General features: G+C 42.4%; 1 protein-coding gene across 1 annotated transcript in view; it reads right to left on the reverse strand.

The window, feature by feature from the left end:
- hepacam2 (HEPACAM family member 2) overlaps positions 1-12,172 on the reverse strand; it is a 95,293-nt gene extending 83,121 nt beyond the window's left edge. The window contains exon 1 of the mRNA XM_033042771.1: positions 11,985-12,172. Coding sequence (XP_032898662.1) covers positions 11,985-12,063 — 79 coding nt within the window. The 5' untranslated portion in view covers positions 12,064-12,172. The remainder of the gene's footprint in view (positions 1-11,984) is intronic.
- Positions 12,173-12,443: the final 271 nt, after the last annotated feature.

A 12,443-nucleotide genomic window follows, 5' to 3' on the forward strand; every position in this document is an offset into this window, starting at 1 on the left:
GTCAGGATTTAAGCAATTCTTTCTCTAGCTTCCCACAGTGTCCCTTGGATATATCTGATCAGGCCGAGGAGATTTGTCTACCTTTATGCATCTTAGGATTCCCAGCAGTTCCTCGACTGTAACAATGACTGTCCTCAAGACATCACCATTAACTGTCCCATGTTCCCTTGTCTTCACGTCTTTCTTTGCGGGAAAATCTATGGACTATGGACTATGATCTTCCCCATTTCCTGCGGCTCCACACATTGATGACCACTTTGGTTTCTGAGGAGCCCTTTTCTCTCTCTAGAAACTATGCTTAGTTATTATTGTGGATGTTCTGCAAAATTACAAGAGGAATAACCCCGTGAAAATTAAATCCATGGCTCCTTTTAGATTTTTGAAATGACTATCATTCTGATATTTCTCTCCCTATTGGCCCCATTCACATTACACAATCTCCATGATGGGTAGTCGTAGCTAGTTGGTCTCTAAGCCATTGCCAGTCATATAATTTCTCATGAAACTCGACCCAAAATGTCACCCGTTCCTTCTCTCCAAAGATGCTGTATAACCCACTGAGTTACTCCAGCTTTTTGTGTCTATCTTTGGTTTAAACCACCATCTGCAGTTCCTTCCTATGCACTTTCCCACTCCTTGACACAACAGAATTAGGGCCCAGCAGAAAAACATCAAAGACCAGGGCGGCACGATGATGCAGCGGGGGAGTTGCTGCCTTACTGCAAATGCAGCGCCGGAGACCAGGGTGCTGTCTGTACGGAGTTTGTACGTTCTCCCCGTGACCTGCGTGGGTTTTCTCCCACACTCCAAAGACGTACAAGTTTGTAGGTTAATTGACTTGGTAAATGTAAAAATTGTCCCTAGTGGGTTGTGTGTGTGGGATAGTGTTAATCTGCGGGGATCGTTGGTCGGCGCGGACCCGGTGGGGCGAAAGGCCTGTTTCCGCACTGTATCTCTAAACTAAACTAAACCATTTTTCCTTCTCTCTGCACAGGAAAATATTTGCTACTGCACAATTTAAATCTCCCAATCTGGATAGTTTAACATATGACACCCATTTATTTTCATGAATGCTCATAGTCATAAAATATATTGTGCCAAATCTTCACTGACAACTTATGAGCCTGTCCCACTTAGGCGATTTTTCAGGCGACTGCCGGCGACTGTCAAGTTGCCGGCAGTCGCCTGAAAAATCAGCAACTGGAACGGCCACTGTCAGAGTGGAACACACACACATACACACATCACTTCCTTCACCAGCCCGTTATGCGGGCGGGGGACAGGGCAAACAGGGGGAGTGCTGTCCGAGTGAAATTCACACGGTGCAAAGCCAAGGTGAAACAGACACACATGTACGGTAAATCCATTAAAAGAGGGGGGGAGAAGGAGTGGAGACAACTTTTAAGAAGCCAGAGATACACGGCTGTGAAGTTTGGTGGACATTAACATTACCGGTCGGTTATCCTTGTTTCTGAAAACTACTGCTTACGTTTATTTTTCCCCAATGAGCCAATGAAATTCACTGGTCAGCACCGGCTACAACCTACGAGAACTTACGAGAACTTTCGACCTCCTGGCAACCCACTAGGACTTCTTGGTGACCCACCTATGGCACGAGAATTCTTGCTACTCTCCATGGCGGCTTCATTCTAGTCGCCGCTAATTTTTCAACATGTTGAAAAATTCGCGGCGACCATAATGAGGCCGCGACTAGTTCCCAGAATGCGGGATCTCCTCACGACCATGAAGACGACTCCCCGGCAACTACCCGCGAACATGTGGCAACCATGTGGCGACTGCATAGTCTCCTGCAGTCGCCTAAAAAGTCACCTAAGTGGGACAGGCCCATTACAATGAAAATGAGAAATTCCAGTCACACAGGGCCATTGACATAAAAATCTTCACGAAAGATGTTGACTCCCAGGAACCTGAAGCTAGAAACACGTTCCACCTCCGTCCCGTTAATGTGGATGGGGGTGTGCGTGCCGCCCCTGGACTTCCTGAAGTCTACAATGAGCTCCTTGGTCTTCTTGGAGTTAAGGGCCAGGTTGTTGTCAGCGCACCATGCTGCTAAGTGCTGGACCTCCTCCCTGTAGGCCGACTCATCGTTGTTGCTGATGAGGCCAATCACCGTTGTATCATCTGCATACTTGATGATGGTGTTAGTACCATGTACAGGTGTGCAGTCATAGGTGAAGAGGGAGTAGAGGAGGGGGCTCAGCACACAGCCCTGTGGAACGCCGGTGTTCAGGGTGAGGGTTGAAGAGGTGTGCTTGTCTAACCTAACAGACTGTGATCTGTTGGTTAGAAAGTCCAGTATCCAGTTGCAGAGGGAGGGATCGATGCCCAGGTTACCGAGTTTGGTGATCAGTTTAGGTGGTATAATGGTGTTGAATGCTGAGCTGTAATCGATGAACAGCATTCTTACGTAAGTAAATGATCGTCAGACGCTTGGATCTGAGGAGATTTGCTGCTCAATTGCTTAATTCCAACTAGATTCATCTCCAAAATTCAGGACCTAGCTCACCATCAACTAGCTCCTAGGCTACCAGTTCCATACGGCACAATCATGAGGATAGGTGACAAAACATCTTCCACAATAATTATCAACACCAGCACCTTGCAAGAATACATTCTCAGCCCATTGTTGTATTCCTGATAGACTCATGACTGTGTGGTTCATTTTATGTTGTCTTGCCTCAACTACCTCCTCTGTACTACCAGTTCGTTCCATATACCCACCGCCATCTGGGTGAAAAAGTTGCCCCTAAGGTTCCTATTACATTTGTCCCTCTCACGTAAACCAATGTCCTCTGATTCTTGATTTCTTTACCCAGGGTAAAAGACTCATTTATCCTATCTATTCCCCTCATGATTTTATATATAAAAACACCTCAACCTTCTGTGCTCCACGGAATAAGGTCCCAGCCTACCCAACCTCTCGCTATAGCTCAGGAGTCCTTCTCATACATATTCACTGCTCTTTTTCTCTGATATCATTTTCAGTTTAATATCTTTCCTATAGTCGGTGATCAAAACTGAACACAATACTTCATCAATGTCCTGAACAACTATAACATAACATCCCAATTCCCTACCCTGACTGATGAAGGTCAATGTATCAAAAGCCTTCTTTACCACCCTATTTACCTATGATGCCACTTTCAAGGAATTATGTACAAGTACTCTTGGATTCCTCTGCCCTACAACACTCCCAAGGTCATACCATTCATTGTGAAAGTCCATCCATGGTTTGACTTTCCAAAATACAACACCTTTCTGCATTAAACTCCATTTGCCATCCATCAGCCCACATGTCCAGTTGATCAAGATAGTATTGTGATTTTTGAAAACCATCTTCACTGTCTTTGCTACCACCTGCTTTAGTGTCATCTACAAACTAACCATGCCTTGTACATTCACATCCAAATCATTGAGATAAACTACAAGAGGCAGCACCGATCCCTGAGGCACACCATTAGTCACAGGCCTCCAGTCAGAAAAACAACCTTGCACCATCATCCTTTGTTTCTTCCATGAAGCCAATTCTCTATCCAGTCGGCCAGCTCTCCTTGGATCCCATGCGATGGAAACTTCCAGAGCAGCCTAGCATGCACAACCTTATCAATTGCCTTGCTGAAGTCAATATGGACAACGTCAACACCTTGCCCTCATTAACATATTTGGTTGCTTCTTCAAAAAACTCAATCAAGTTTATGACACAATCTCCCACATACAAAACCATATCAACTATCTCGAATCAGCCCCTAATTAGTTCATCTCAATCATTTCAATTTGGTAATTTCAATAATCAACATAATGGTTTTGACTTAAAAAATATAGTGTTATTAAAAAAAGTAATGTTTGTTAAGGAATCCTTTTTCAGAATAATGATGTTGAAATGTGCAGTGGCTTAATATTTCACATTTAAACCACAAATGAATTGAGTGAGATTTTATGAAGGCAATACTTCCAGAAGTTGACATAATTCTTTTTTAATCTCCCTCTTTTGAATCATTTCACAATTGTCACAGTTTTGATAGGTGTTGATTGATGTGCTGCTAATGCTATTGTGAGCCCCGGGCAGTAATGAACCACCTGCTGAAGCTGTTATTAAGATGTGTCTCTGGTGCTGACATCTCGAACAGTAGCTGGGTTCATTATAGTTTCCAGCAGGCCATATCTTTTTATCTGTCATCTCTTAAAAAATCTATATTTTTTTAACCAATGGGGCAACAAGAGACCCAATCTCAGTGCAGACAGCTATCATAACAGGCAATGTCATTGCCATATCAGGTCAAGCATAATCTCTAGAGAACGTGGATAGGCATGTTTCGAGTCAGAACCCTTTTCAGACTGATTCAGGTCACGCTAATCATGCTGCAGTGCAAGGATGAAACTTGCGTATGTTTGCATTCAGAAGGCAACCCCTAAGTCATTCTTAACTCGTTCATTGAACCATATGAGAAAATGTGTCATGCACTTTACATCTGCAAAACAGATTCTTTAAAAACCTGCCCCCTGCTATGGAACACCATTCTCCAACCATAAACATTTATGATGTGGTGCTGAAAAACACTGACCACCTCCTATGTTGCAGTGGTCACACATCGGTAGTCATATGTCAGTGAAGACAGACATTGATGACGACATTCATCATCGTTTTCCATGCACAAGCAAAACTTTGGCTGACACAAGAGGTGTGTCTGAAGTACCAGGTCACAAATGCCCTGAAGCCTGCAGGAAGGTGGGTGTGACTGTTGCCCCACAGGCTATGTGCAGAGTAGGGTCTTTGAGACCTGGTACTTAAACACTATCAATAGCAGGCACTTGAAAACACTGGAGAGGGTCCATCAAAGCATTCTCTGCAAAATCCGTCTGTCGACAGAATAAGTGAACGACCATCATTGTCCTTTCTAAGACCAACACCCACAATACATTGGCACAGTCGATAGAGTTGCTGTTGTACATTGCCAGAGACGTGGGTTCGATCCTAGCCTCGGGTGCCATCTGTGTGGAGTTTGCTTGTTCTCCCTTCGACCAAATAGGTTTCCTCTGGATAGTCCAGTTTCCTCCAAATCCCAAAGATGTGTAAGTTGTGGATTGCCCGCATTTGCTTTGATAAATTGCCCTGAGTGTATAAGCAGTGGATGTGAAAGTGGGATAACATAGAACTAGTGTGAATGGGTGATTGATGGTCGGTGTGGACTCGGTGGGCCAAATAACTTGTTTCCATGCTGCATCCTTTAATCAATCAATCAATCACATCCTAGTTACACTCAGTTCGGTCTGTTGACCAGGCAAAGTAATTTGCCTGATACTAAACTCTGAAAATACACTATTATTCTTAGCTCCATTGTGGCAACAGGTAGGTATGTTGCAAAGCCTACCTGAAGCGTCGCTGAAAATCTGTCGCTGTGGGTGTGCGCGATTTTGGCGCCGTTTAGAGGGGGGCGGGTTTAAAACGCGATTTTCTCTAGGCTGTTCAAATCGAAGATGTTCAGCCTAGTTAATTATTAACGAAAAATCGCTGGAAGACCCCGTCGCAAAAGCTATTATTAGTTTTAAAGGCCACATATAATAGTTATAGTAGTTTAAAAATCAACCTCTAAACCCGCGAACACCAGCAACCGCAGGGTCTCATAAAGCAAATAGCAGAAGGTAGGCTGTATATTTTTAGATTAAAAAGGGCTTCTAAAGATCCCTTTATACAAAGTTTAATATTGCGAGTAGCTCATTTTGGGCCCATTATATCCCGCAGTATTTTTCTGGGCATTTGAGGCACAAATCTATCGCAATGTGAACGTTCTAAACCAGCGCGTTCACAGGAACCCACTGGAAAGCTGATTTAAATGGACTTTAATTTACAGCAATTGAACACTAAATTCCTTCCATTTGGTCTATAAATTAATGTAAATGAGATTTAAAAATCATGTTTTATTGTGAATTATTTGTGAATATTATTTGGACATTTAGGCTATTTAAAAATGTTAATCATTTATTAAGAAATGGATAGATGTTTAGATCTAGTAATTGAAGTCTGAAATTAGCTACAATTAGGTAACTAACTAATTATATGCTTTAATTTCAGGTCATCCAAGTAAGATAATTTTATATTTGTTTCAGAATGCTTCAATCTATGATAACTGAACATTTCATTCAGTTCTCTTAATTTTTAAGAAAATTATGGGCTTTTGACTGTTCACGATCACAGCTTTTTTGTTATGTCCATAGAAAATCAATAGGGAACAAGATGCTCATTTCCCAGTATGAAAATGGCCATAATTTTTTAAATACTTGAGATATGAAAGTGAATTAGGTGTCAAATTAAACTTATTTTTATGCTTTATCTGATGGGATAAATTGCAGACTTGATTTTTAAAATCTCAAAATTTTGTAACATTGCTACAACAGGTCAGATTGAGGAAATGATTGAAACTTTCTTGAAATAGTCCTTTCAAAAGCTAATGGAAATTCTTGTCCCATGATCAGAGGTGTTGAGATGGCAATGAGAACCTTGAGTCCATATGTTGAGAGCATCCCAAAAGATGGACCAGAGATTGTACTCTACTATCCTTAATTATGCATAGACTTTGGATCATACACAAGATGAATGTCAAAGGAAAAAAAATGTCTAGTCTGAACATGAGTTCTCTCCCAGACCAATTTTGGCAGCATTGAGGCCCTAATTAAACTCAGTCCACTACATTAAGCAGATCACATTATTTGGATGCCTGCGCCAGACACTCTTTGCATGTTCTATCATGGTACTCCTTGAAAAGTTGCAAAATATCCCCAATGACCCCTGGGAACCTCTGGTGCACAATGGCTCAGAGTAGCAAAGAAGCTGTTGGGATAATAAAAAGAACCAGGGTCCATATATTCAGACCACATAGAAGCCCAACGTAAACAACAAAGAGAGTACACCATCTCACAAATAACGCACCCACCCACTTATTCATCTGCCACGTGTTCCTGTCCCATCTCAAAGAATCTGTGGGTTTCGCATCGGCCTCACCAATCTGCCGAGTACCAAAAGAACTGGCGTGAAGTTAAGTCATCCTCAAATGTGAGGGACTGACCAAGAAGATCATCAAAAAAGCGAGGAAATGAAATAGCAGCATTGCCATCTGCTGCATTGCTGACCAGAATAGAATTTATCCAAGTAAGTTATACAAGGAACGCTAGTTTAGCTTTATCTCCAATACATACATGACCTTTATTTTGTTATGGCTGGCTTGTAAAAGATAAGAGTATAGATGGGATTGGAGCTATCTAACATCGAGGAGCTGGTGGCCTTTGCTGGAGACTGACTTCGGGAGCTCCAACCGTGGGAGCCTGCAGGACATAACATCGTGGAGCTTGCGATGACTTTGCCAGGGATCGACCTCTGAGCTCCAACCATGGGAGCCTGCGGACTTTAACATCGTCAAGCTCAAGGTCTCTGGTTAGAGACCGATGGGGAGCTCCAAACCGCAAGAGCTTCGACCGCCCTGAAGCGGGAGCTTCGATCGCCCCGATGCGGGGGCTTCGATCACTCCAACTGCGGAGGGTTCGACTGCCCAAACCGCGGTAGAAAAATGAGAGAAGATTAGACTTTGGTGCCTTCCATCACAGTGAGGAATGTGGGGAATCCACTGTGGTGAATGTTTATGTTAACTTTTATGTAGTTGTGTGTCTTGGTGCTTTTTTTTAGTATGGCTGTATGGTAATACGAATATCACTGTACCTTAATTGGTGCACATGACAATAAAAGACCTTTGAAAGATTTGAAACCTTTGAAATCTTTCGATTTTCATTGGTGGAAATTGAGGCAAAGGTCAGTAGGGTTGGGGAAGGAATTGCTGAGTAATCCTTTATTGATATATAAATTGAGCAGCTTGAAGTGTAAACAAATTGGCTGAAACTGGAAAAAAAAACAAACAAGAGAACGACTTTGAGAACGAGAGACAGAGGCAGAAATTGGGAGTCTTCTGCTAACAACTGTAAATATTGACATTTTGAACAAGCTAAAACATTTGATGCATTTGAAGTTTTAAATATACTAATTTCACAGTTGTAATATATTGTATTAAAAATAAAGCTTGATATAAAATATCTTCTTGACTTTCCATATTGTGTAGTTTCTGTAATATTTACTGTGTATCAAAAGCACATCATTTTAACATTTATTGCTTAATTCTAATAAAATTGCAAAGTTTAATTTCAGAATATTTAAAGGTATACTGCGTGTGAACTAATATTGGAGCAACAGCACACTTTTTATCTAATTTTCACCCTACTGTCTGGGTGGTAGAGCCATCTGACCTTTATTCCAAATCAATGAAATGGAAGTCAGATGTGAGCTATATAATGCAGGTAACCTACTCTGCCAGTTTACTCTTTACAAAATGACGCTGAAAATTGATTCATATGTTGGCCACAGGGATTTTTTCATTTCAAAAATAGTAAGAGGATGAAAGGGGTAGAAGATGGGGGTGCACTCGTCAATGGTTATAAATGGCAGATAGTCAGATCACAGCTGTTGCAACTGAACAGGCTGCAACATTCAATTAGTGTATCGAGTGGAGCAGGCTGTGGTACCGGATTCTACGTATGCACCTTAAGAGACTGTCACACTTCGGCGACCTAATTGGCGAGTTTAGAAGAGTTTAAAAAAATGACATGTGGAAGACCTCCTTCGACTATGTTGAAGAATAACTTCGACTAGCTACGACTAACTTTGGGAAATTGGACACCGAATAGTGGAGAGTGAAGACAACCTCCTTCGATCTCCTTTAACTACCCTTCGACCTCCCTTCGACTATGATGTAGACTATCTATGACTATCTTCGACTACCTTCAACTACCCTCGATTACCTACGACTAACATGGCGACCTACTACTTCTTCTTCTTGGGTATGGCGTGCACAGCCTAAAGTTGTAGGACAACTTGTTCTATTTGATCTTACTTGATTGTGCACACCAGGTTGATTGCATTCATCGAAACAGGGCAGACCACGTGAAGGTTGCAATCTCCCACCCCACCGACCTACAACGACCTACTACGACTAAACCTACGAGTAAATAGAGTATAGATTTTTTCCATGGCGACCTTTTTTTACTCGCGGGCATTTTTTAACATATTGGAAAAAATGCCGCGGCCTAGCTGAGGCCTCGAGTACGCCGAGACCACTCTCGAGCATGAAGGAGAGTTATGAAGACCTTCTACGACCTCGTGTCGACCATGCTGCGAGTACGAGTCAAGGGCAAACTCGCGGATTAGGTCGCCCAAGTGGGACAGGCCCTTTAGCATTTATTCAGCAAGCCCTCTTAGCTCACCCCAGGGACCAATATTGCTTGGACTACCAGGTGGCCTTTACCTATATCAACATACACAGCACTGCCACTGAGAGAAGTAAAAATAGGAACACTGACGATCGAAGTTCACTTATGTCATTAACCTGGAAAGAGTGCAGAGAAGATTTATGGTGATGTTGCCAGTACTTGAGCAGGCTAGGACTATAATCCCTGGAGTGCAAGAGGCTAATCTGATGGGTGATCTTATAGAGGTGTAGAAAATCATGAGTAAAATAGATACGGTGAATACAGAATCTTTTACCCAGGTTAAGGGAATCAAAAACCAGAGGACATAAGTTTCCGGTGAAAGGGGCAAGATTTATTAGGATCCTGAGGGGCGACACTTTCACTCAGGGAGTGGTAGATATATGGAATGAGCCTCCAGAGGAGGTAGATGAGACAGGTACTATAACAGCATTTAAAAATACATTTAGCCAGGTACATGGATAGGAAAGGTTTAGAGCGAAGTGGGCCAAATGCAGGCAAATGGAACTAGCTTAGATGGGGCAACTTGGTTGGCCTGGACGAGTTGGGCCGTAGGGCCTGTTTCCGTGTTGTATGACTCTATAACTCTATATGCCAACTGTACTGATTATCCTTTTGGAAGAAGGCAGAGGATCTCTACCTCACAGAACCACGAAAACCACAAACTGCCAGATCTAAGACAGCTGAATTTATTGCTATCATTAACCAGTTTCTTCAAACGCAACAGCCATAGCCTCGTGACTACAACCTCTGGTCATAGTTTGTCATCTATCCAATGCAAGTCTGACACCCTTTAATGGATACTTCCTTATTTACTTGCCTCGCTATTCCCCTTCTAATGTCAATATCTAATTGAATGATTGACAAGACTTATTCACTGGTTGATCACTCAATTAACATTAAAGAGCAATATTTAAGCTACAGTCGTCCATATATTTCACCTGTAACTTGGAACCCTGCAGTTGTGCTCTGGTTCTATTCAATCATAAGCATACTGCAGTTTTAATTTAACTGAAACATCCTACTTTAAAACATATGTATAATATTAGGGATGACAGATTGTGTTATTAATAATTTTTAATACGTAAATGCAATTCCCAATTATATTACATTTAGTCATACACTGAATTTATCGGGTATTCCATTGGAGCGTATGGTTTTTTGAACTTTAAAAACGTGAGTTAAATTAAATATACAGGTAATAAAAAGTCAGGTAAATTTATACAGCGTAGACGATACAAAGTGCTGGAGTAACTCAGCGGGTCAGGCAGCATCTATCTATTCCTATTCCTTTTCTCGGGAGATGCTGCCTGACCCGCTGCGTTACTCCAGCATGTTGTGTCGATTTTCGGCGCAAAGCGGCTTCTGCAGTTCCTTCCTGCACATTGAGGAACATTTGGAATTTGTTCTATTTATACAGTGCGCCGCAGCTGCCGTAACTGCGAATTGGAGTGGTTTATTGTTGGCTTATTTATTTCTGGAGACATTTGTTATTTGTCACTGAGATGAACACTGCTGAGAAGGTGGAGAGGTAGAGCTGCGCAGGTCACCTCGTGTGAAATAAATTCAACTTCCTCAGTTTAAGAAGCATCCGCTCACATCAAGAGTTGGAGTTTCTTCCGGAAGTTCAGTTTCAATGTTTAGAATCTCTTTCCTCTCATACGCTCTCTGGCTGGTTTTGTTTAAAGAACCCCCAATGCGACCTCACTTATGGAAACATACATTCCCCAAAGGAATTACTCCAACAACTGGCACCAACGCCTGATTATTTTGACTGTAAACATCTCCAATCTGCAGTCTGCAGATTGAACACAAAACGGTTAGAGGATAAACAAAAAAATTAGATGTTGCAGGTGAGAAAGGCGATAGCTCCGCACGTTCCTCTCCTCTCCGAGTCAACTAAGCACATGGAGACGCAAGGAACTGCAGATGTTGGCATTTTGAGCAAAAATCAGAGTGCTGGAGCAACTCAGCGGGTCAGGCACCATTTGAGCAGGGAATGGACAGACGACGTTTTAGGTCAGGAACCTTTCATTCTGAGCAAAGATCTTTGATTCTGAGTGGAGTAGGGCGGGGAGTGCTAGGGGTGGAAAAAGATCCCATGCCTATTTATTTCCCTCCAAAGACGCTGCCTGAACCGTTGAGTTGCACCAGCACTCTGTAGTCTGCTCAACTGAATAACATCATCTGAAGAAGGGTCTCTGCACCAAACGTCACACATTCAATTTCTCCAGAGATGCTGCCCGTCCCGCTGAGTTGCTTCAGCGGGACAGGCAGCACCTGTGTCTACCTTCGATGTAAACCATCATCTGTAGTTCCTCCCTAGACAACTTATCATTTTTACAGCTGCTCTCGTGTTAATCGATCCTGCGACTATCCGATACCCCCCTGAAATCCCATCTCGTTATATTGTTGCAATTTCTGTTTATCGGTTTCATACACTTCACCTCCTCAGTCCCGTCTACACCTAAAGACACTGCCGTTGTAAATTCGATTTTAAAGTTAACAAGTACATATTTTTAACAAATGCATATTTCGCTGGTTGTTCCATTAAAATAGATACCCGGCACTTAACATAATTGACTTCGTTTTAAATACGTTCAAAACTTTGATGAGCAAACTCAAATTAACTTATTTTGTCTCGTTTCTTTTTCCCCTACCGATCGCCAGGATGCATATCTTGAACAGGAGAAAATAACTCTTGCTGCTGGAGGAATCCATGGAGACATCGCGTCCCATTGGGAGTCCGCACGGTTTTGTTGTTCAGTTGAGCAGTAACCGGTCCCAGCCTCATTTGATAGTGAAATGAGGCAGCTCCTGCTTTGGCTCCGGGATCCCAGCATACACGCCAAAAAAATACAGAGGGAGGGAGAGAGAGAGAGAGAGCAAACTAAACATGGACTGCACCTAATCATCGGTTGAATCTCCTCCCACTTAGGTACTACAGCGCGGACACAAGCAGAAGAAGACCGTCCTCCATAGGAGATCAACACCGTCATGTACCCAAATATTTGGAATTCATGGGGGCTACCTGTTTAAAACTGGGGTTGATTTTTATAGCATCTCGCAGAGTACAAAGGAAATAACACCAAACTTAGCTGGCGCAGGTTGACACTTCT

Source organism: Amblyraja radiata, chromosome 2 (genome assembly GCF_010909765.2).
Source record: "Amblyraja radiata isolate CabotCenter1 chromosome 2, sAmbRad1.1.pri, whole genome shotgun sequence".
Lineage (NCBI taxonomy): Eukaryota > Metazoa > Chordata > Chondrichthyes > Rajiformes > Rajidae > Amblyraja > Amblyraja radiata.